The 26909-nt window shown below is 41.2% G+C and overlaps 1 protein-coding gene across 3 annotated transcripts in view; it reads left to right on the top strand.

Moving 5' to 3' along the window:
• The window catches only part of GRID1 (glutamate ionotropic receptor delta type subunit 1), a 1972711-nt gene that overhangs the window by 1156859 nt on the left and 788943 nt on the right, over positions 1-26909 (top strand). For all 3 annotated transcript variants that reach the window (XM_073596722.1, XM_073596723.1, XM_073596724.1), the window contains exon 5: positions 12479-12532. In XM_073596722.1, coding sequence (XP_073452823.1) covers positions 12479-12532 — 54 coding nt within the window. The remainder of the gene's footprint in view (positions 1-12478; positions 12533-26909) is intronic.

Here is a 26909-nt window from a genome sequence, read left to right as displayed (position 1 = left end):
CGCTCATAGCCGACTTGTTTTACTCCACAGTATTTACTTGTGACATAAATCAAATGTTTTGCCTGTGTCAGTGTTATCAGCTGCAGCAGATGACACTGCAGTATGCAGTCCAATGCCTAGGTTCTCACTCTATGTGATGATTTCACTTTGTAAATATTTTCCTAAAAAGTGTAATTTATATTAGCTGGGTAGGGTAGCTGGTGAACCCGTGGGGTTGATTTACTAAAACTGGAAAAAAAATTGGTGCAGCTGTGCATGGTAGCCAATCAGCTGCATGCTCCAGCTTTAGTAAATCTCCCCACATGGGTTACTGCACACTACCAGTCGTGTGAAGTGTCCCATTTTGCCATACTGATGCTCCCTTTTCACTCTCCAGCTGTAGCTAGTATCCCACAAATAATCCCCCTAAAACATCATAAAAAATAAAGGTCTCTAAATCTATCCCGTAGTTTGTAGACACAATAATTTTTCCGCAAACCAAACAATATAAGCCTATTGCGATTTTTTGTGCAATACAGTAACCCAAACAAAACTGACGTCCTTTTTTACCCACAAATAGAGCTTTCTTTTGGTGGTATTTGATCACTCTCCAGCTGTAGCTAGTATCCCACAAATAATCCCCCTAAAACATCATAAAAAATAAAGGTCTCTAAATCTATCCCGTAGTTTGTAGACACAATAATTTTTCCGCAAACCAAACAATATAAGCCTATTGCGATTTTTTTTTTTTTTAACAAAATTATGTAGAAGAATATAAATCGGCCTAAACTGATGAATAAATTAGTTTTTTTATATTTTTTTTGAATATGTGTATTATAGCAGAAAGTTAAAAAAATACTTTCTTTTTTTTAAAAGGTTGATCTTTTTTTGTTTATAGCATAAAAAATAAAAAGTGCAGAGGTGATCAAATACCACCAAAAGAAAGCTCTATTTGTGGGTAAAAAAGGACGTCAGTTTTGTTTGGGTTACTGTATTGCACAATCGAGCAATTGTCAGTTAAAGCGACGCAGTGCCGAATCGCAAAAAATGGCCTGGTCATTAAGGGGGCAAATCCTACCGGGGCTGAAGTGGTTAAGAGAGCCATAGAAATATAGTTTACAGGAAAGGCAAAACATTTTGTTATATAGAGAAATCATACAACACCTGATATAAAATCTGAAAATGTACAGAACTGTACAAATACATTGCTTACAATACATAGAATATTACGGCTTATATTCTTAATGCTTGAATTAAAAATGTGTTCTCAAGAGAGAAGATATCATTTGCAAAATGCCTTTAGCATTCTGCATAAAAATAGCTCATGACATCTTTGTGTATAACCAACCATGCCTTACTTTTTATATTGTTTATTTGCACAGGAATGGTGCCGTAAGGTATTCTATTACTTTTTTTTTGCCATGGTATCTTGTTTTGCCTTGTGCTGTGCAGTGACCTGTCTTGACTTGCTTTCTGTGGTGTACTTACCTCAAATCCCATTCGGCATCAAACCGAAAGAATGTCTATGTACACATGTAGGAAGATGTCAATATTCCCTAACCTCTTTCCAGAAGAAGGCATTGGCTTAAGTTGTGAGACATGCCTATTTATATGTTACAGGAATGCTCTGTAGATACTGCAAACTGATGGAAAATGTTTAATTTGTCTCTTGGCAGGACCAGAATGGCATAGAGAATAGTAAAGAGCTGTAGTTCTTGAATAGCAAAATTAGTAATGTAGTTCATTATATTAAAATGTAATTCAGAAGGTTAAAGTGCTGTAGTTCTTAGAATTTACCTAATGTCTTTAGCACAGAAACCAATCAATTCATCTCCTTTAGGAGCCATTCATGTACGTATACTGGTGTGCATTGTGCACGTACCCTGGGATACAGTATTACAACATGTTGCGTTCTCTTTTTTTCTTTTTTTAAACTTTCTTTAAAGTTAGCTAACACTTAATTTGACTCTATGCACAACAGGGTGTTGTGACGTTCTGCATTGCAAAAGTAACGCACATGAACACACTTCTATAGTATAAATATGGCACATAGAAAACATATTTTTAGCCTGCATTGGTAAGTGCAGACCACCACAGCTCAACATGCATGGTATGAATAAGCTTTTAAGCAGAACTAAATCCTCCTAATGTTTTCAGCTAAGGAAGCTGCCATTTTAGCCTCTGTTTGATCTTCAACTGCCATGATGCTGCATGTGTGATCAGTTATGACTCGAGCCATTTGATGGTGTTACAGTTTGGTTGAGATCACAAGCAAATGGGACAGTTATGTGCACGTGCCAGAATGTAACTCTTTTTTGAAGCTGTTAAATTGATGGATTCAATTCCACTTTAAACCAACTATGTTACAAGACTTTTATTGTAAATGACTGCTGACAAAATAACTGTTATAGTGACTGTGATCTTCTCTCTCCTGAAGGACTATGGCACCCAAAGAATCTTCTGCATCCATCACACTTTGTCAGATACTTGGTTCCTAAGTCTAGGCTTACATCAGCTTATAAGCAATGCCAAAGTGCTACAAGCAGCTACAGAACATACACTAGGTTCTTCTCCCAAGAGCATTGAAAAGCATGCAAATAGTGCATGTTTTGGTACTACTTATCAGGTAACAATTTACTCTTACCCTGCACAGAGATTGTTCCGCTCAGTCTGTGCCAGCAAAACTGAGAGGGACTGTCACTGGGGAAGGTTCACTTAGCAGGTAACCCTTTACACACACAGTAACATCAACTGCTGTGATTCTGACCTTTACAAATGTCTGTATCACTTGTTGCCATGCCCAAACAGTAATGTGGCAGTTTGACGTGTAAGAGTATCTGTATAGCTTAAGCTGGCCATAGACGGATTGAAATTCATCCGGTTCAGCAGGAACTGGGCGAATTTCAGTTCATCTATGAGCAGGCTAGTTCGAGTGACTTCAGTACAACCAGCCTGTCAGGTTTTTTTTTTTTCAGTCACTTCCTGGGGCTATATCTTCGGGCAGTGATCATTGTATTCTGGTGGTGGGGAAAACTCCTGCTGTCAGAATACCATAGCACAGTGGGAGGGATTCCCCCATTAACACTGACCGTGTTAACCACTTCCGGACCACTCACTGCAGTTTTACATCGGCTGTTTGAAGGAGGATATTGTTGTTATGGCAGCAGCTAGCTGCCATAACCCTGGTATCCTCTTCTTCAGCGGGTGGTCCACTACAAGATAAAAGTGGTCTCTGTGGCGGATTCGCTGCGAGATCACTTTTATCTGCGGAGGGAGAGGGGCCCCCCTCCTGCCATGCTCCGGTTCCCTCTGCCGCTTACCGGAGCCATCGGCAGCGGCGGAGGTGATCACGTCCTATCTCCTGTTAGGTATGGAGATGAGTGAGGGGAAGATGGCCATCCACCCATCTCCATAACAAGGCAGGGCAGAAGCAACGTTAAAACATCACTTCCGCCCACATCTCTTAAAGGGCCATTTATTTAAATGATTTTTTTAAATGACAATTTTTTTTATTGCATTTTAGTGTAAATATTAGATCTGAGGTCTTTTTGACCCCAGATCTCATAGTTAAGATGTCCTGTCATGCTTTTTTTCTATTACAAGGGATGTTTACATTTCTTGTAATAGGAATAAAAGTGACAATTTTTTTAACAAAAACAGTGTAAAAATAAAAAATTAAAGGTAAAATAAATAAGAAAAAAAAAATTAAAACGCGCCCCATCCCGACGAGCTCGCGCGCAGAAGCGAACGCATACATGAGTAGCACCCGCATATGAAAACGGTGATCAAACCACATATGTGAGTTATCGCCGTGATCGGTAGAGGGAGAGCAATAATTCTAGCCCTAGACCTCCTCTGTAACTCAAAACATGCAACCTGTAGAATTTTTTAAACTTCGCCTATGGAGATTTTTAAGGGTAAAAGTTTGTTGCCATTCCACGAGCTGGCGCAATTTTGAAGCGTGACATTTTGGGTATCAATTTACTCACCGTAACATTATCTTTCACAATATAAAAAAATGGGCTAACTTTACTGTTGTCTTATTTTTTAATTCAAAATTGTGTATTTTAACTTGTAAAAAACAAATCTCAGAAAGAGGCTCGGTCCTTAAGTGGTAATGGGGGAATTATGCAATTTTCTTTCCTTCAACCCCTGGTTGAAGGAAAGAAAATTGCATAATGTATGGCCTGGCTTACTGTCAGTTGTCACTTGCTGTTAGCTTCTCCAGAGAGCAGATTTAGTTCTAGAGGATTCAACAATTCAGCTTAAAGATTTATTAATATTGTTATAATGAAAAAGATAAATATAGCACAATTTATTTATAGAAGAAATATTACAAAACAGACCTAAGCAGCAGTAAAATAAACGTGAAACTCCAGCTGGTTTCCACAAAATGCTAAGTTCGGATCATTTGAAAATTTAGTCCAGTCCTATATTACAAGAGTTACTGGCCCTCTCAACATGACTCTCAATAAACTAGTAGTTCCAGTGATAAAACAAAAGCTCGCTGATGCTTGTGCAGCCACTTTTTCTCGTCCTAGGAGAAAATGTTGCAGAGCTAACTTAACTTGATCAAAGGATGTGAGAGGTGTGCTGTAGGTTTGCTGGAGTATTTTATTATGCCAACTCTTTCAACTTTTCATGACAAACAGGTTTCTCATTCCAAAAATCAACATATTATTTAGCAATGAAAGCACACAAGTGCCAGTGTGCCGAAACTGGAGACTGGAACTTGGGAGCGCTGGTATCAGGCAAACAGAAGTACAGCTAGTTTTACACCAAGGATACATTTTTAGTTCAGATTATAAACTGCGTTGTGTCAAAAGCTGGGTTCAGTAACAGCCAAGGAGGAAGGCACCATGCTGTAGGCAGATTCAAGGTCAGGAACAAGCAGATGCTGGCAATATGAAGGCAGCAAGGTACCAACCTGATAGACAGAATCTTGGTCAGAAGGTCAAGGATGATAACAAAGCAGTAATCGAAGGCAAACAAGGATAATCCAAGAGCAGGTCAGGTGAAAGCCTGGTCTGTAACAAATTCAAGCACACGTTTAGGATCAAGAGTTGCAGGAGTTCAGACTGAAAGACCACTCCCCAAAGATCCTATGCAGAACTCAGGTTTAAATAATCTGCTTGGTGCTAATATCTGTAGTGGATGTGCCCATACACATGCAGTAATGTGGGAACATGCTGATGAGTGTATGTGCGCATGGTCTCACATCTAGTTAGGCTTCTATGCCTGCAAACATGTGGACTCACATTAGCCTGATGGCAGGCATGATGTTCCTTAAAATGAATTTTTCTTCTACGAAATTGAACATATTAGCCTTTTGGACCTTGTATCATATTTGGTGTCCAGCAGAGTGGTGTCTTCTTCTGCATTAGTGCATCACTTTATAAGAAGGTGACCCTATTACTGCAAGTGCTATGGGACATTAATGATACCAAACTTTGTGAAGTTTGGTATTAGGGTAATATAGGTCCTTAACCTTAGTCTCACAGATGTACATTCCTTAAACTACACTCTAGGCCATTTGCAACTTTACCGTCTATGACAGAGCTTCATTAAAAGTCCTTGAAAAACCCTGGCTAGTTGAAATTTGATATCTCTGTTGTCACGCACCTAGTGGAGATCAATTAACCAGGGGGTTTCTTTTGCACCTCCTGTCCAACACCCCTGGACATGGCAATAGGGAATGTGAGTGCTGCACACAGTAGCAGGTCTGCCAAGGCTGTCAGGTGCTTGGGCCAAGTGACTGTTGATCACTAGACTAAAAAGATCACAAGACTAAAAAGATGCAGGAACATCAGGAGACCACTGGACATGAACCAGAGGCAGGAACACCTGGGTACCAGAGCAGGCAAAAGGAAAGTAGACAGGATGCAAGGCAGGGTCAGTAACAACCAGGTAGTGAGGTACCAATTCAGGGGAAGGGATTCAAGTCAAGGATTCGAGGTTGGTAACAGCCAGGGAGCAAGGTACCAATTCAGGAGATAAGAACAGCAGTGTAAATCGAAAATGAGGCTGGTAAGAGCCAGACAGTGGAGGTAAAAGGCAAAGGGCAGTAAGAGGAATCAGATAAACAGGTTGAGGATCCGCCAGGTTCCTGGACTGATGCCCGTCGCAGGTAGGCAAAAGTCCAAGAGCAGTTCACAGGGCAAGGAAATCAGAATAGCAAGAAAAGGTTGCAGGTTCACAGGGACTAACTGAAGACTACCATGCAATCTCTTCATGCAGAGCCAAAGTTTATATAGGCTGCTTGAAACCAATATTGGTGCTTGATGCAGTATGTATGCTTGTTCACACATGCCACCAGGTGCACGCACTAATGCACATAAGATGGTCACACCAGGCCATGTGCTACAATGTGTACACACATGTCCTGCACTAGTCCTTTTGTGCTGGAATAAACTAGATCTTCCTTAAATTTAAATTCCTTCTAGCTGTCGACTGTATTTTTGTCGAATGTGTTGCCTTCCATGACTGCCTAGCATAGACAGGAGATTTTGACCTGTCTATCTTGTTACTGACTTTGATCACATCCAGAGACAAAGTTCAAAAGATGCTTACAAACTGGTTTCACCTAAGGTACAATCATGCAAATCAAGAAAAAAATACACAATATTAAATAAACTTTTTAATGCAACACAGCTGTATACATATATATTTCTTATTAGTGTAACAAAAAATCATTTTCTATTAAAGGTCAAAGTGAAAGCAATTTATTGTAAGAAACAGCTTTTAACTTAATAGTCTTTGTGCTATCAAAAGCTCTCTAATACTTATTTGTGAACATTTTAAAATGATCCTCCATGTTCCATAAATACAGTTACACTGATATCACGTACATAGCATCCCTGTGAAGTTAAACCTTTGACATAATCATGAAAATGATCCATAATTTAGCTCTGAGGTTGCCATCATTATTCCACTTTAATGTCTCTTTTGAGTACTAGTAGATCTTTGCCTAGAAACAAGAAGGATAGCTGTTTTCAAGTTCAGAATCATTACCTACATAAATACTCAAATTCATTCATTTCTGGATGTCGTTTCTACAAGGTAATTTTAACATACATGCTTTATTTTTGACAACAGAGCATAAAAATGTCATTAAAGCTAAACCAAACCTGTAATCATAGTCATCAGCAAAAGATGGTATATTTTATTTACAGGAGCTGCTTTTTTGCTGCATTTACTTGAAGTACAAATGGTTTAATTTTGTATCCGCTTGGGAGAGAGGTGATAAAAGTGGAAATATGTGCAAGACAAAAAATACCATATATGATGCAATCTGTCACTAACATCAATACAACAATTATCCTGAGTCCCCCTACAACATACTGCAGATTTTTTTAACATATCAGTTTGCTTTTCTGAGTTTTCACACTAAAACGTTTTTACAATCTGTTAAATCTGTGAGGAGATCCATTAGTTTTCCACTTCTGTATTATAGTGACGCTGTGGACAGGGAAGTCTTCAATGGACATGTAGTTATAAGTAAAAATTGGGGCCCACCTCCCCTGGTTGTAGACAGAGTGCTGCTAGCCCAATAACGTATATAGAATAAAGGCAAAATACTCCCAGGGGCCTATACGCAGCTTGCAAGTAAATAAATACTTGTGTTTATAAAAATATATTGTTTATTTAAATTGATAAAGAGTTTTTTTTGTATCACATTACATCAAGAATCAAAAAACTGGAGAAGGGGAAATACCTAAACAAAAAAGGACAACAGCAAGAGCTCTGTTGTACAACATTTTTTTCATAATGGATGTCCAATATGACAATAACATTATGCAATGCACAACAGTGGATTGCCGTTAGAGGTAACCCCAACACATTTCATTCTTAATGTTGTATTTGATCTTCTTCAGGGAGGGATGTGAACATGTATAATGTATCAATACACAATATTGGTGTTCATTATAATACTCATTTAAAGACAACCTGTGTATACAGGGATCCAGGATATTAAAGTAGGTACTACGTTAGGTGGAAACAGAGTATTTATGGCCAGAGCGAAAATACAAAAAACAACACACCAGGGTATTCTCACAGGGGTCAGTCATCCAAGGGATGGGCAGGGAATTCAGTTCTATCTGCAAGAGGTCACACGTAATTTTCTTGCAGATAGAACTGAATTCCCTGCCCGTCCCTTGGATGTATTGTGATACAGAAAACTCTTTTTAGCCATTTACATAAACAACATATTTTTATAAAAACAAGTATTTATTTACTTGCAGGTTGTGTATAGGCCCCTGGGAGTATTTTGCTTTTTTTCTATGTAGTTTTAAGTGGACTCTCAGTAAGGGCTCATTCATGTGCGCTGTGCCCTCTGAGGAGCAAACACTTCTCGGAGCGCATTTGACATATAGGAGGCGATGTATTGCCTTCCCAATTCATTTTGCACTCCTGTGACCCATTTTCAGCAGAGAGCGGACTGAAGTCTGCTCTCTGCTGACGTCCCAGAAATCAGTCCAGGCACCATGTCATCCCGACAATGGGAGTCTGGATCCGCCAGGTTCCTGGACTGATGCCCGTCGCAGCCTCTCAGCAAGCCGCTAAGAGCCAGAGATGGCCACTCCCCACCCCTCCACAGCTCAGCACTCCAGCGAGTGTGGAGGAGCAGAGTGGAGAGCTGCTGATTGATAGTCAGCAGCTCTCTGCTCAGGGAGCTGTGAGAACCGAGCCATTGGCAATGTTTGATCGCTCGGTTCTCAGTGCAGAGGTGGCGGGGGATAGATGCAGCATCGGACCGATGCTGCATCCACCTAGGTAAGTATAATGGAGGAAAGACCCCCAAACCCATTATTCTTTTTTAATAAAGTATTAAGAAAAGTCTAAACCGTAAACTAAAACCGGTCATTCTGGTCAATAAACCAATTTACAGCAATGACTAAATTGGCTACCAATGCACCCAAGCACAGCCATACTGCACGTTCTCTTTTTTTTGGGGAATACAACATACCCCAGTCTGTTACTGTGCATTTTGGTGCACTGCAATGGAAGTGCATTGTCTTAGACCATTGGGACGTCATTTCAAATGAATAGCACTGTAATATCATGATTTAAGGTTGAATTCCAGGAATTCAGCTACTTTGCAAAAAGTGCAGGCACATTATGTGTCACATCTTCTGAACGTATCTCTATTATTTATATCTGACAGGTTTATGGCTCTGCTGCAGCATACACTGACACTCGGTGCTGTAAAAGAGGAGAGAGAGGCACACAGAGCAGCTATGCCCACCCCTTCCCTCTGCTGCCCATTCAAAGAAGGCTTTGTATTTTCTGAATGAGTTGGACAGGAGGGGCTAGGGGCAGGTATAGTAGCTACAGTATATATCAACTAATGTTGAAGATGCTTAGACCTGAAGCATCAGCATCAGGTTCCTAGAAACACAGTGATATCTGTCTTCTGGGAGTGCAAAAAAAGTCAGATGTTAATAATAGCGATAAGCTCAGGGGATGCCATGCAGCTCCTTGGACTTAAGTCATTGTGTGCCTTCACTTTTTATAAAGGAGCTTTCACAGGCCTGTAGCTTGTAAATCAGCACTTGGCCACACTTAATTCTGCCCCCTGCTTTTTGGATTGATAGCACTGCCTCTGTTGCTAAAACCTTCCCACTGTGAGCTGCAGGGTTTGGGAAGGGAGCATGTGAGACACGATTGACGAAGGATTTGGCTCAGTCATAAAAGGTAGGGACGTTTTTCATTTACATTAGGAAGGTTGTGCTTCACATAGTAACTAGATTTGGGCCTTGTTTAGATTGTCACAGGAAAAAAAGTCACTTTCCTTAAAGTGCTTGTAAACCCTTACATATACCCAGTGAAATAACTGGCATCCAGTGATACATGGAGATGATACAAATCCTCCTACATAAGTTGTACCCGTTTATCTGCAGTCTTCTCTTCTCTACATTTGTTCAAAGTCCAACATTTTTAAAGCTTGCCTGAGCTGTTAGAAAACAGGGGGCAGAAAGCTAAAATCACACACTGCAGAACTCAGTCAGGAGAGCTCTGAGATATAATTAGAGGGAAGGGACATATCTCAACCCCCCATCCCCTCCACCCCACAGCACACAGGAACAGAGCTGAGGCTGTCAATCAGCTGGAGATGCCTCCCCTGTCACCTTTTTTCTCTTGGTATCAGGAAAATTTATCAGAAGCGATTCATACTGATAGCAGGGGAACGAAGCAGCAGACAGAAATGACTTTTAGTTCAATCTTATTTTATTGAAAGGAACAAGGTGGAAAATGCAGTCCGCATATATAACATTCCCGCCCGGAAGTCCCCCCCTCCCGCCGCCCTCCGGTGCTTGTTCCGACTCACGATCGGTGAGGCGGAGAGTGGATCCGCCGGTGCCGGATGTAGATCATAGAGATTTCCGGTGGACCAGATGGTCGCCGGAGTCTCTATGATCATTGTAGGCCGTGCGCGATGTTATGATGTCACGCCCGGCCTCTCCATTCAAAAAAACGGCGCCGCTTCAGCTGGGAAGCAGTGATTGTTTTATTTTTTTTTTTATTTCAGGCTTCCCTGCCTAGTGGTGAGATATGGGGTCTTATTAACCCCATATCTCACTATTAAGAGCACCTGTCATGTCATATTCCTATTACAAGGGATGTTTACAAGTGATCAAATTTTTTTTTCAAAAAAGTGTCAAAATAAAAAAAAGAAAATATAATTAACAATAAAAAAAAAAATTAAAGCGCCGCTGTCCCTGTGTGCTCGCACGCAGAAGCGAACACATACATAAGTCCCGCCCACATACGAAAATGGTGTGTTCAAACCATACATGTGAGGTATCGCCGCGAATGTTGGAGCGAGAGCAATAATTTTGTCCCTAGACCTCCTCTGTAACTCAAAACATGTAACCAGTAAAAAAATTTCAAGCGTCACCTATGGGGATTTTTAAGTACCGAACATTGGCGCCATTCCACGAGCGTGTGCAATGTTGAAGCGTGACATGTTAGGTATCTATTTACTCGGTGTAACTTCATCTTTCACAATATGCAAAAATATTGGGCTAACTTTACTGTTTTTTTTAAAACACAAAACTGTTTTTTTCCCAAAAAAAAACGTTCAAAAAATTCCTGTGCAAATACTGTGTGAGATAAAAAGTTGCAACAACCGCCATTGTATTCTCTAGGGTCTTTGCTAAAAAAAATATATAATGTTTGGGGGTTATGTAATTTTCTAGCAAAAAAATGATAATTTTTACATGTAGGAGAGAAATGTCAGAATTGGCCTGGTAGGGAAGTGGTTAACAGTAGTAAGTAATGACAGTAAAACATATGTATAGGGAGGTTACAAAAATGTAGTATTGTATCATGTTCATTATGTGCGTCAAAAAACAGCAATTAGAGCAACATGTTGAGGCATAACATGGAGAACTAAAGGGCCCTACCACTTCAAAGGAGAAGATTATGTGTAAACATCATGTATTACTACGATCAAACTTATGCTAAAAACCTGTTATGCTGTAGAGAAGTTAGCTGTGAGGATCATAGTTTGCATCAGGAGTAAGTGTTTAATGGATTCTGAGGAGTACATTTATGCAAAGAGGAGAAGGAGTTAAGAGAAAGTAGGGGAAGCAGAAAGATTAGGAACCGGAATCGCTCCAACATGGTCATGAGGTGGTGTTTCCCAGGTCACCCTCTGCCCAGTAGATGAAGTCTGATGAGTAGCGGAACATGGACCATTAAGTCCAAGTGAGAGAGAACTGTTCGTCTTTATTAGATTCCTCGGCCAACAGACGTTCACGGTCCCTAATGCCGTCTACTTCAGTAGCCCACTGCCCCAGGGAAGGTACAGTCTTCGATTTCCAATAATGTGGAATCACTATTCTAGCCGCGACCTAAAAGTGACAGAAATTACATTTGATGCTATTAATTGAGACAAGTACACACTATAGCGGGATATACTCATGATCATATTTCATGTCTGGGGTTAACAACTACTTCAATGCATTTTTTATATGCTTGGAATTAAGTATAAATATTATGAATATGTTGCTATTTCTTGTGAAACAGGTTAATAAAGCCAGCTAGGTTACACAGCGCAAAATATGTGGTTGTTGCTACATTAGTAGAAAATACTGTGTTTAAAAGTACAGAAGTGGGAGCAAGGAGACAGAAATAAATATTTTTTAGACTAAATTATAAATTTGATTGGCATATTAAAATAAATATATTTAGAAGACAATATGCTGTGATTATAACCCACTGTTTAATTGTACTGCGCGGTTCTATTTGCTGTAGTAAAAATGACTTTTCTCAGTGTGTTCTTTTAACAAGGGCAACCTTCACGTTAATTAGAAGTGTTGTTGTATGTGACATAATTAATACCACCAACTTCATAATTCTTGTTTTAGAACTTGAGTTCTTCAAAACGATCTTATTTTAAAATTTTAATTACAGTTACACAAGTGACTTTAGAACTGATAAAAAAAGGCATTTGCTATGAATTATATTAATGTGTTTATTTTTTTGCTTATAGGCAGTAGAAACCAATCTTGCATCAAAGGACAGCCACTGGGTTTATGTGAATGAGGTAAGCAAAGACAAAATCACTACTTTGTCCATAACATTTTAGAATAATTTCAGGGAGATGGTGATGAGTTGCAGTGCACATTTTTAACATGACATTAAATGATTGTTTAATTTTTTTAGCTCAAAGTCTATAAGCATATATTGTAAAGTGTGGAGATGCTAAAAGAACTGTGACCACATGTAATAGGCTTTTAGGTGATCTTTTGCATAATCTTATATAATTCAAAAACATTTTATGTATGCCTATTGCAGATTGAAAGACCAAATTTCATGATTATTTAGCATTAAAAAGGGACCTCTGCCTGCCATGAAATTAGTAACTTGCCTTGACATCCTAGATTATGTGATCTTTAGCTATCAATAATTGGAGTCTACTTAGGAAACACATTTTTAGTCTATGAACACACATTGGTAGGGCTTTTGCATTAAACTTTTTTTTTTTACTTTAACTGATTAAAGCAGCATTAACCCCTGAGTGATTTTAGCTTAAGACATTAAAAAAAGCACAATAAAATAAATTATGTATTAAAATTCTTACAAGCAGTTGCAGTTTGAGGCTGGGTTCACACCTATGCAAATTCGCATGACAGGAGATTGTGACCGGCTCTCTACTGAGCCAGTTCACATATATCCATTACAGCTCTGGAGCAGCTTGTACAGGAGCATCTTTGTCTCCATTTCAGGGCCAAATTCAGGCAAAAATTCAGCCCTGATTCTTCCCTGAATTGGAGAACAAGGACGCACTGGACTCCTACTGCGAGCTGCATCCATCAGAGGTGTGAACCCAGCCTAAAGCTTTCAATGCCGCTGGCCTCTGCTATCCTTGTACTGCTTCCGTGAGCTTCTAGTCTTTGCAGGAAAGAGCTAACAGTGGACAGTGCAGTTTCAACCAGTCTGTGTCAGCTTGGAGTAGGGAGAAGCAGGGGAGTACCTTGACATTCTAGGCTACAAGTCTGTATTGTTCTATTGATGCACACAGTGTAGAGAGACACAGCTCTAGTCCCAGCATGAAAGGGTGGCACCAGGTCTGCTAATAAGGAAATACAACCGGTCCTGTTGTACTGGGCCCAGGCCCCATCAGCTAAACAAGGGGTCCAGGGCATCTTTATTGTTCATTTCTGTCTAAATGAATAAATGTATTTTACTAGATCACACCCCCACCCCTACTTGCTTACCAGGACTTAAATTACATTTCCCTGGCCCTATCCGGTCAACAGTGGGGCCCAGAAGGTAGGAACAGAAGAGGGACTTTTTTCATTTTTGGTGTGTAGGCAAATAAAATCAGTGCTGCTGTCCACTGCACCCTGGGGGGAGGGGATGTAGGCAGGGTTAGGGGGGCTTTGTCAGGAAGGCTGTAGGGGGCCATATGAATTTGTAACAGCAGCCCTGGGTTGGCACTATAGAATGCTGCAAAAGAAAGGAGCCATCCTGATACAGGAAATCTGGAGCAGTAATCATAACAGAAGCTCAAACAGGAGCATAGGCAAGGATTACAAAATAAAGAAGCTGCATATTCAGGAAGTGATTAAATCTGCTGCCAAAAGTGCTTAAAAAATAAAGCTTTAGGCACTTTGGGTGTTTGCCCAATAAGCCTAAACCTGGATCTCCAGGCAGACTCCGGGTACACATAAATGCAGCACTGTAATCATTAATACATTATTATTATTTTTTTATGCAAGCAATGTAAGTACCTAAATAGAACTTGGTATCAGCCTCTTCCAGTCTACTGTATATTCTGTAAAGCTGAATACCAAGAGGGGGTGGAGGAGCAGAACAAGGAACAAATCAGGTGTGTCATCACCGTGCACATAGCATCCTAACTGGAAGAGTGACCAAAATGAGCTTTAAGTGTGCTGCTTCTCTTTTCACTCTACAGTCACACAATAGGAGTGGTGAGGTGACCTACAGTGAAAAAGTATTCACACCCCTTGAAATTTTCCACATTTTGTCATGTTACAGCCAAAAACATAAAATATATTTTATTGGGATTTTATGTGATAGACCAACACAAAGTAGCACATAATTGTGAAGTGTAAGGTAATATTAAATGTTTTTCAAATTTTTTACAAATAAACATCTGAAAAGTGTGACGTGCATTTATATTCAGCTCCCTTTACTCTGATACCCCTAACTAAAATCTAGTGGAACCAATTTCTTTCAGAAGCACACTTTCAACTTATTGACTTGTAAAAAATGTTGAAAACCATTTATCATTTTGCTTCCACTTCACAATTATGTGCCACTTTGTGTTGGTCTATCACATAAAATCCCAATAAAATACATTTACATTTTTGGTTGTAACATGACAAAATGTGGAAAATGTCAAGGGGTATGAATACTTTTTCAAGGCACTGTATATGTGAAAGTTAAAAGAAAAGCAGCAAAAGATCGATAAAAAAATAAAAATAAAATAAGCAGACTGTATTGGTAGATTAAAATGATAATATAGCAAAGCAGATTGGTATGCCAGTGTCAAGGCACATAACCATTACCAAGAAAAATGAATACAATGCAATTAACAGATGTACCCCTTAGTGTCAAACTCAGTGTACACTGCAGTATTTAGAGCATGAACAGTAGTTCTCCAAATGAGAGGTTTCACTTCAAGTGACCAGGAAGAATTCTAACAAAAAAGAAAAGATAAAGCCTACGTCACTTAGGGCTTTCAGACCCAGGGCCTAGGCATAGGCGTTAAAAGCTCAAGCTCAAAATCAGCAACCCATTTATGCTCTCAGGGGACAGTCTTATGCCCCGTACACACGGTCGGATTTTCCGATGGAAAATGTCCGATCGGAGCGTGTTGTCGGAAATTCCGACCGTGTGTGGGCTCCATCGGACATTTTCCATCGGATTTTCCGACACACAAAGTTGGAGAGCAGGAGATAAAATTTTCCGACAACAAAATCCGTTGTCGGAAATTCCGATCGTGTGTACACAAATCCGACGGACAAAGTGACACGCATGCTCAGAATAAATAAAGAGATGAAAGCTATTGGCCACTGCCCCGTTTATAGTCCCGACGTATGTGTTTTACGTCACCGCGTTTAGAACGATCGGATTTTCCGACAACTTTGTGCAACCGTGTGTAGACAAAACAAGTTTGAGCCAATATCCGTCGGAAAAAATCCTAGGATTTTGTTGTCGGAATGTCCGAACAAAGTCTGACCGTGTGTACGCCCTATTATGCCCCGTACACACGGTCGGATTTTCCGATGGAAAATGTCCGATCGGAGCGTGTTGTCGGAAATTCCGACCGTGTGTGGGCGCCATCGGACATTTTCCATCGGATTTTCCGACACACAAAGTTGGACAGCAGGAGATAAAATTTTCCGACAACAAAATCCGATCGCGTCAATTCCGACCGTGTGTGGCCTGTTCCGACGCACAAAGTGCCACGCATGCTCAGAAGAAATTCCGACACGGGACAGCTCGTTCTGGTAAACTTAGCGTTCGCAATGGATACAGCACTTTCGTCATGCTGCAATGTAAAAAATGGTTTAATACAGCGCACTCTCTTCTTCTTTATAATGTGACAAGAATTAAGTAGTTTTGCTGCTCATATTCACACACACTTCTCACAAACTTTTATTTGTGTTTTTTTAGTGGGATTCCCTCAATATATTGTTATTAGTTGTCACATCTGACAGTTTTATATTTTTTTTGGATTTTTTTTTTGGTTTTTAAGCCTTTTTTTTTCTTTAATGTTTGTATTTTTTCCAAGGCTGATCTTTGTTCAATGTTATTTTTATTTTTACTCCAGAATATTTTTGGGTGTGTTTTGTGTGGCAAGTTACCCCAACACCATTGATATCTTTTATTATTTAATCTCCAGGAGATTGTTTGGTGTTGGTGTCCCTTGTTCATTTCACATTGTATATTAGAAATGTACCTGAATCCTCACAAACAAACCATCATTTTGGAAATAAAACACATAGAGTATAATTCAAAACAAAAATCCTTTATTAAGGTATCAGAACCAAGCAAAGAGGAAGGCAACACTGGATCAACAAGAGAAATTAGCGAAGCCTGGGACCCCCACGGCAGACATCAATTCTTAAACCTCAAAATTGGTGGCCTGAGGAGTCCATATATAAGGGAGGGCAGTCTGGTCCGGGATTCACAGAGACTTGGATAGCAGCAGATGACATCAGTGTCCCCAGGCTGTGGTACCACAAGAGGCTGCATCTTTTGGCCGACCAGACTGGATCCAGGGCAATCACTCTCTGGTCTTCCTTTCACACTTCCTTCCGGGCTGTGGCTGTGCAGTAGGAGATGTGGCAGGAGGAGGAGTAGGACCTGGAGGAGGAGGAGGAGTAGGACCTGGAGGAGGAGGAGGACTGGGAGGACCTGGAGGAGGACTGGGAGGACCTGGAGGAGGACTGGGAGGACCTGGAGGAGAGGGAGGAGGAGGAGGAGGACCATCCCAAAGCTGTGTGTGAGGTGTATGTTGGCCCCTCACACCTTTCTCCAGAGCCTCTGATATGAGGGCCTGACACATGGCTTGTTGGCCCTCCTCCATCCTCTGCATTATATAGGCAATGAATGCCGCAAGGCTCTCCTGCATGGTGTGTGGTGCTCCCAGGACCTCTGTAGCCCTCCAAAAGAATCTGATAGCCGCCTCCTCTAGGCTACTCCTCCTGCTGCCACTTTCTGTTTTCAGGGTGGGTGGAGGGACCTGCAGATCAGCCACCTCCTGGCTGAGACTTCCCTGTGTATGAAAAAGGGACATGGTTTTAGTTTTGGCATCATCAATCACAATCATAAATTAGTACTCCCAACTAACATCTAGTTAACATCATTGATTGGACAACCAGCAATATTTAGAGGAATGCTATACCTGGCTCAATCTGGGCTCCTCCACATATGGCCTGGAAGGCCCAGGTTGGGCATCAGAAGCCTCAGCCGGGGGGGAAGGAAGCGTGGAAGGAAGACTTGAGAGGGATGGCCTGGGTTCAGTCTGGCCTGCCAGAAAGTGCAGCCTGTCGTAGTACAACATCCTGGGGACATAGATGTCATCTGCTGCTCCAGATCTCTGTGAATCCAGGACTTTCTTGCGCTCCCTCAGATATGTGCTCCTCAGGCCACCAATGAAAATCTTTAAATAGGTGATGTCTGCCGTGGGGATCACCTGCTTCACAATTTCACACAATTGCTCCAGTGCTGCCTTCCTCTTTGCTTGGTTTTTGAAATGGGGGTGGGTAATCTCCCACAGACAGGGCAGCTCCCTTAGCATATCAATGAATAGTGACATGAAGTCAGTATCTCTCATTAAGATATCCATGTTCACTGCAAGACACAACACAAGACAAAGCCTAATGTCAGACCAAGCTCTCCTAATCTTGTTACAATATAGGCCTCAATCTAGAAGCAGTATAGGCCCAAGTTTGTCTCTTACCTTCGTTCTTACGATCGGCGCATCCAATGCTCCTTCCTCCGCTCACAGATCGTACGTAATACGCACGCGTGTTACGCTTTATACACACTGCGCATGTGTGTAACTCCGCCCGCCCCTGACGTTCTTTCTATTCTATTCCCCGCCCCTTTTCGTTCGGCGCAGTGGGGGAAGAGCATGATGGCGGAGTTACACCAGGTGCGTGATAATTCGAACAACGAGGAGGAGGAGGAGAGCCCGGATCCAGGCACGTCCCGATCCAGAAGGAGACGTTTTAAGGCCACAAATATGTCGTTTGGGGAGATGTTGGAGATGGTCGACATCATGAAGAAGTCCGACTATGATGGAAAATATGGGCCTTACCCCAACCCCAACATCAGAAAGGCCAAAATCATTGGTAAAGTGGTCCGGAGTCTGGAGAGGAATTTCGGGGTACGAAGATCAAAAGATCAGCTCAGGAAGCGGTGGTCGGACCTGAAGTTGAGAGAGCCAGAGCAGTACCGAAAGATCCGGAGAGTGCTGCAAAAAAGTAAGTAGTTGTGCTGTGTTCATATTCTTTCTGTCTTTATTCCGTTCGTTCTGCTCCATATGCTTTTAGTAATTGTAACGTTTAAAAGGGCAACTTTAATGTTCATGGGCCCATTATTCGTTCGTATCAAACATTTTTCTTTCGGCCTCTAGAACACCATTGTTTAGGCCATATGCATTTTCACACTTTTTTTTTGGGCCTACTTGGATGCCAAATATTAGTTTGTGTAGATGGGTTTGTTACTAGAATGAAATGCAAACTAGATTGTGTGTAAGGAGAGGACACTGAGCAGCTGTTTTCACATCTGGACACTGGAGCACTAGTGTGGGACCCCAGAACACCATTTTTATTAGGGGGGGCACACAGGTGCTCCAGTGTATACTATAGGGGGGGTTACATCTGTGAAGCTTGTACCAAACAGGTAAAGTATTGCAGCTTGACAAAGGGCAATAAAAAATATACATCTTGGAACTCGGCTAAAATAGACAATTGTACCCCACTTCCAAGCAATGTTTCCTATTTCTATAGTTCTGCCATCAAATATCTGTGTGCTAAGTATACCATTTTTGTTTTACATAGGGGAGAAAAGACTCGGAGGTCACTCCTCATCCCAGGAGACCAGAGCCCCCCCCCTCTGGAAGAAGGGGAAATACCGCAAAACCAAGAAGAAGAGCAGGAGGAAGAAGAAGATGTGGTGGAGATTGGCACCACAACAGGTGAGTGTCTGCGACCACAGGCTCAGGTAAAAGAGATGGCTGGTGGCAGATTTTTGAGACCTGTTTTTTTTGTTCTTTATCTCTTTTTAGGTGATCGTGATGTGAGGGAGAGAGAACGTTTTACATCAGAAAGTGCCCAGATACTGATAGGGGAGATCATGGGATGTAATCTCCAATTGCAAAACATCCAGCAACAAATCACTGATGTTATTAAAAAAAAATAATAACATCATTGATGTTTTGGGGCGAATTTAAACCCCACAAAATCACCTGTTTTATGTAATTTAAATTTTTACAATGTTTCGAAAAGCCAAATTTGGAGGATGCACACAGTGTGCCAACATGTGCTATCTGCCATCACGGGAGATCAATGGACGCGTTTTGGGGGTGCAACCCCTTCCTCAATTATAAAGTAGCGTTGAGGAAGGGCTTGCTTCCCCAAAACACGTCCCTTGATCCCCCCTGATGGCAGATAGCACATGTGGACATTCGTAAATTGGTGTGCATCTTCCAAATTTGGCTTTTCCAGGGGGTGAGTTCCCCCCATCTGAACGCTATATCAAACCCAGTTCCTAAATACTGATGTCTGATATAGCCTTCAGGTTTTACCTAATGTGAACTTTGTAAGTTCTAGTTTTTTGGCTTTCTTGTTGGTTTTACACAGGCCTGTTTTATCAGAAATGGATATTTTGATTTTTCATAATGCTAATGCAAACATTTTATACAACAAACATGTTGGTTTGTTTTAAAAACCTTGGGTAAATGCGCATGTGATTGTGCAGGTATAAAAAAGTGCCTTACTCAAGAATGTGTGGATTATTGTCTCAACACTACAACACTTTTGGGGTGATGTAATTGCTGTTTTATGCACAAATGGGGGTTATTTCCTAAGGGCAAATACACTTTGCACTACAAGTGCAGGTTCAGTGCAGTTGCAAGTGCACTTGTAGTGAAAAGTGTTTTTGCATTTAGGAAGTACCAGCCAACACTGTTTTTTATAAGGTTACCCAATCACGACATTTTCTGCACTCAACACATTTCTGTCAGGGTCAGCTTAAACAAACACAAGCAGGAAATGTCCACCAAGAATAGCTTTTGGTTGTTTTTTATTTGAAAAAGGTGTCACAGATTGTCTGGCATATTGATAGCCCCCCTACCCGCAAAGAACTCCAGGTATCGTAACCGGACATCACGGGCATTCAGGGAGGGCAAGCCAGGACGGCCGCTTTCAAGTGCCGTCATTGTTGATGTATTTGGTATTCCGGCCTCAGGCCCAACTGAGCCAGCATAGTTGGCTGAATGTTTTCTTAAAAAATTATGGAGAACACAGCACGCCAGTATAATATGGTTCAGTTTATACTCCGCCATATGGATGGGTGTCAGAAATAGTCGGAACCGGCTGGCCAGGATTCCAAATGTGTTCTCCACCACTCTTCGGGCTCTGGCCAGCCGGTAATTAAAAACCCTCTGTTCCGGGGTGAGGGTCCTCATCGGGAATGGCCGCATCAGGTGGTCCCCAGTGCAAATGCTTCATCAGCAACGAACAAAAATGGGAGACCTTCAACATTGTCCTCTGGAGGTGGCAAGTCCAAACTGCCATTCTGGAGACGCCTGTAGAACTCCGTCTGGGCGATGACTCCACCATCGGACATCCGGCCCTTGTAATTATAATAGTACGACCCCGAGTTGGGTGGTGGGACGATGTGGACGTGTTTCCCATCAATTGCCCCTTCGCAGTTAGGAAAGTCCCACCGCTGGGCAAAGTGGGAGGCCACAGTCTGCCATTCCTGTGGCGTGGAAGGAAACTGTTGAGGAAAAAACAATAAACATTACTATTTTTTCACATAAACCTGGCAAGCAGATTAGACACAAACATTATGGGTCAACCTCCAGATAGCATTTATTAAGGGGAATTTAACAACAACAAAGTATAAGGTACACTTACCATATTCCCCCTCCCCCCTCTCATGGGCCATTTCTAACATTATAGGGGGGGGGGGGACTCTTGGACAGGTAACCCTCTTCACTTCATTGAGAGATGAATACCTAAATACAGGGTATTACTTGCAACAGCCCCTCCTTAGTTACACTATTGGCAGCCCACTGGACAGGTAAGAAGTGTCATAATACAAAGATATAAATACACACTGTACACATTTGAGCACATTTGGACATTCTGCTATTACCTATCAAGATAATAATAGGATACAAAAACTTTAAACAGTACTATTGGAAAGTATACAGGCAGGCCCTTGCACTACATGCTTTGGGTAATTCAGCCATAAATCTGACCACAAAAGAGATGGGTATAGTGTGTATGGGTTTGGCAAAGTCAGCAGATAGATGATTGAGGATAGAGAATTGGGATCAGCTGACTTAGCAGTTGGGGGAGGGAGGGTTACCAAAAATTTGGGGACACCACAAAAAAAGCCTCTGGCCCTCTGCCTGAATTTAAATCCAAAATAACATTTCCAAACATTTTAGGGGGTGTTTGGGGTAAAGCACTACTATGGAGCTGATAAAATACATTGTTAAGTGACTACATGAGGTGAATATAGGGCAGGGGACACCATGCTGGAGAGGTTATTGAAGGGCAAATATGTATGAAGGACATAAAATAATAATTACATAAAAATCCAGCATGCATGAGGACAAAGGGGACATTCACAGCATATTCCAATCATGGTAATTAGGGAATGAGGAAAGAAATACAATATATTAGCAAACATTCAATACAATAAAATGTGATATAAAAGGATAAAAATCTTACCTTCATATACTCCTTCTTCAGAACCTGTATGATGGCAAAACAGGTCTCTGGGATGATGATACCCAGAGCCTGGGGGGAGATGCCTGTCGAGAACTTTAAGTCCTGCAGACTTCTCCCTGTGGCCAAATACCGCAAGGTAGCGACCAACCTCTGCTCCGCAGTGATGGCTTGCCTCATGCAGGTATCCTGCCTGCTGATATAGGGGGTCAGCGAAGCCAACAAACGGTGAAACACGGGGTCCGTCATCCTGAGAAAGTTCCTGAAATCATCAGGATTATTCTCACGGATCTCACGGAGCAAAGGCATATGACAGAACTGGTCACGCTGAAGCAACCAATTCTTGGTCCATGAACTCCTCCCCACCCTGTTCATGGACTGGACTTGTGTCAAGGTCAGGACCCCAACACCAAGCCCCCGCACAGCACGAACTCTACGAGGAGTACGCATACGAAACATGGCTAGAAAACGGTCGGCTGCTCAGAACGAAGTAACAGAACGCACTGAAGAACAGCAAGGCCTGTGAAGAGCGACCTGAAAACCAGTAACGAACGAACAAGAATACAGTGACTAAAGTCACGCGGAACTTGCTTGCACGCACTGAAGAGCAGATACAAACCCACAAGCACAAACTGAACGTCAGAAAACAATCTGAAAGCCACGAGTCTGAAAAAGCGCGAATCGTCTCTCACCAAACTTTTACTAACACGAGATTAGCAAAAGGAGCCCAAAGGGTGCTGCACTTGGTTCTGAACCGGCCTTTTCTAGTCTCGTCGTACGTGCTTGACGTCACCGCGTTCTTGGCGATCGGAAATTCCGACAACTTTGTGCGACCGTGTGTAGGCAAAACAAGTTTGAGCCAACATCCGTAGGAAAAAATCCGAGGATTTTGTTGTCGGAATGTCCGATCAATGTCCGACCGTGTGTACGGGGCATTATAGTGCATTTCTGCTGGCAATGTTGGGGCCCTTTAAACGTTGACAACCAGAAAGGTGTAAATAACTCAAAGGGGTGACAATCAACTGAGGCCTAATGTAAATGTTCCCTGATAGGTAAGGAGGCTCCTTAGTGCAGTTAGGCAGAGTCTGAATCCAGTTCAAAGTGATAATTGAGAGTATAAAATATAGAATATTAAATAGGGGGAGGGGCAGATGGAGAGCTAAACAAAGTCAGTGTTATGGAATATTGATGTCTTAAAGAACTGTATTTGGCTCTGATGACTGCTGCCTGATGAAGAAGGCAGCAGCAGATGTGCTAATATGTGCTAAGTCTCCTGTAGCAACGTGACAGAGGAAAGGGTTGATTTGTCATCAGATTTAAGCTGAAGGAAAGGATTAACAGATAACTTCAGCTATGATGCGGGTCAGAGATTCTCTCACCAGATCCCTCTGCGACAGTCCTTGAGCAGTAGCAAGTTTTCTGTATGGTGGGGGGCCTCTTTGAACAGTGGTGCAATAAGGGCAGCAGATGTGATGGTGACATGAGCAGCTATTCTGGTTGGGGGAAGCCCATCAGCTCCCAGGTTCATCCTCCAGCTCTGCAGTCTGCTCTTTAGCTTTGGCATGGGCCCAGTCTTAGCACAGCACAGCTCAACACAGCACGGCTCACTCACTCCTTCCCAGTTGGTGCATTTCCCCCAGCTGCCTGGCTCCTTCCCAGGCTTTCATTCATATATTGTCCCTTATGGGCCTTGTAGTTGTGGCCCCAGGACAGCTGTGGATGGGATCATCCTTCAAGACCGCAACTCCCAGGCTGTCCCTGGAAATTGTATTCCAATCATAGTTAGGCAAAACTAGTTGGCATTGCCATCTTGTGGTTAAATACATTTCTACATCTCAGTAACAATGGTCAGTGTCACACATTTAACGCTACCCCCCCAGACTGAAAATGCTGCTGTCTGTGCCCCTGGGCTCATTCATCTAGGGTAGTGTTTCACTAATACAGGAGGTGTGTTACTGGCCAAATTGCCAGGTGAAAACAGAAGGAAAAAAGCCCAAAAAAAGAAAATGAATGCAGCCACCACATCTAATGATTGGTAAACTTCATATTTTGGTTTTGGGTTTAATACCACTTTAATATTTAGTAGTTATTGAGTTGTAAATGGATTGAAAATTTAGTGCCTAACTCAACTTTTCATTAAGGCATTTGTTAAATTGTACGATTTAGTAGGGTGCAAATGTCGGCAATGGTCTGTTTACAATGGCATTTCTATAGTCTGCTTTTACATTGGTTCAGCTCTGTTTATATAGGTTGTTGGCAATTTTGTCTTCTTCCTTTCTTTTTATCTTTATGAAGTCAATATCAAAATACCCTATTATGGCTGGATCATCTCTGTTTATGTGGGTTGATTTAATTCTCTTTCATAAAGGTGAATGGCTAATAACCATTGGTGATCTGGTGTCATCTTTGAAGTGATCTAAATTTCAGAGCATTTCAGGCTTGCAGAGCAACATTTTCTGCATAGCTGCCAATAACACAGATGCGGCAAATTCATTACTGTACACTACAACAAGACAGATCTATTTGATAAAATTAACTTTCAAATTTCAGTTGTAAGAATTGTAGCCAAAAGTCAGAAAATTAAATTATTGCTGTTACAGCTCATTACAAAAATTAGTTGAATTAAACCTTTTATTGAGTAACTGAATAGATTAAGCTTGCAACTGTAATCTACTCAACCAATTGAAGGTATCACTTAACCACTGCTTCTGTCAATGCCCAATACAGTACAACACTGAATTTCTGGTATGGATATTTTTTACAACAATTCATATAAATAAAGTGCTGGTGCAATAACACATGCAATAAACAATGTTCATATTGTTCTGGAAATTTTATAGATAGGCAACTCCTATCCTCACATTGATTAGAGGTTCTAAATGAATAACTACTGCAGTAGGGAACAGACACAAAAGATACACTCAGCATCTTTACAAATAACTGTTCTGTTTATTCAACGCAAATTAAATTTTTGTATGCGCTTGATTACGTAGGTATCACATTAATATTACAATTATACTTTTATGGTAACAAGGAGCATAACATAGGCAGGCCAAATTCTAATCAGGACTCCAAAGAATGCAACGTGTAAACAAAACATTATTAATGCCAGTGCACAATTGGTGCAGTGTGCAATACATAGGCAACGCATACAAAATAGAATACAATTTTATACAGAATTTGCAATTTCCTTAACAATATAAAAGTGGCAAAAATATATGTGCAAAAAACAACAGAAAAGAGTCTGTGTAGTTCACACAACAAAAAAGGCCCAACCGGTCATACTGTATTGTCTCAAATGTGATTGAACTCCTCAAAAGAAATGTCTTTGCCAATGTGCATCACACACCCAGTGCAATCCTCCACTGTTATCACTAGATCCACTCACCAGAAATAAGCTAAACCTAGCTCAGGAAATCTGAGGAACTTATGTTCCCTGGAAGTCAATGAAAAAAGAGCATGCAAAGAGACTTTAATGTGAGTTCATACAAAGTAGTGAAAGGGGAAAAACATTTGAAGAGCTCACTGGTTTAGGTTAGGCTGCACACAACAGACAAGGCTAACCTCCAGTGGGTCCCCCAGCAGTTTGCCAGAAAAATATATGCAAAAATGGAAGGTGCATAAGACCAAAGGTAAAAAAAAGTCCAAATTAATGTATTCATTTTTATTTTAAAAAACATCCAATGTGTTTCAGGGGTCAGAGAAACTCCTAACCATGGTACTAACTATGTATCATTGGATAATATTAATTCCAAAAATAAACCTATTACACATCATCACTTATCTGATATTTCTTTATCTTTCTATGCATGGGTATATGTGTGTATTCATGTATGCAAGAATATGTACACATATGAATATGTATATTATTTATGACATTCTATGATTGTTATAATTATGATTTTATCAGTCATTTACATTATAGTGTGTTTTGTTGTAGCCCTGAAGTTTCTCAGGCTATTGAAACACATTGGCTGTTTTTAGTACAAATTAATACATGGACTTGGTCTGGTGCTCCTTCCATTTGTACATGTTATTTTCTCTTTTCCAGCAACCGAGGGAGTTGTGGGAAATTGAGTTAAGAGGTCCTGAATTTGAGTATAGTGAGTAAATGGGCACTCTGCTACATAGCTACCTGCTCCCTCTTAAAACCTGCAATCACAGTACCTGACAAAAGGAAGTCTTCCAGCACCACATTTGTTCTGCAACTCTTATGCCCCGTACACACGGTCGGATTTTCCGAAGGAAAATGTGTGATAGGACCTTGTTGTCGGAAAGTCCGACCGTGTGTAGGCTCCATTACACATTTTCCATCGGATTTTCCGACACACAAAGTTTGAGAGCAGGCTACAAAATTTTCTGACAACAAAATCCGTTGTCGGAATTTCCGATCGTGTGTACACAAATCCGACGCACAAAGTGCCATGAATGCTCAGAATAAATAAAGAGATGAAAGCTAATTGCTACTGCCCCGTTTATAGTCCCGACGTACGTGTTTTACGTCACCGCGTTCAGAATGAACGGATTTTCCGACAACTTTGTGTGACCGGGTGTATGCAAGACAAGTTTTAGCCAACATCCGTCGGAAAAAGGATTTTGTTGTCGGAATGTCTGATCAATGTCCGACCGTGTGTACGGGGCATTAGACGTCCATGAACAAATGCTATAATGATAAAAAAGTGTGTCACAATAAGCCAATTCCATTAAGAACAACCACCTTTCACCATGTTCACCAACAAATGGGGCGCCATAGCATACTTTGGGGTTGATTTACTAAAGAGTGCAACATCTGGTGCAACGCTGTATAAAAACCAATCGGCTTTCATTTTTTTTGTCAAAGCTTAATTGAACATCATCAGAGATCTCCTGCCAATATCCCCACCGTACGGCAGGTGGGGGGCAATTTAGTGATTGACCCTTTGAGTATAATGACATAATTTTTACAATATTTTTCTCTTTTTTCCACCTTATGAC

Source organism: Aquarana catesbeiana, linkage group LG08 (genome assembly GCF_042186555.1).
Source record: "Aquarana catesbeiana isolate 2022-GZ linkage group LG08, ASM4218655v1, whole genome shotgun sequence".
NCBI lineage: Eukaryota > Metazoa > Chordata > Amphibia > Anura > Ranidae > Aquarana > Aquarana catesbeiana.
This window is presented reverse-complemented; position numbering and strand designations above follow the sequence as displayed.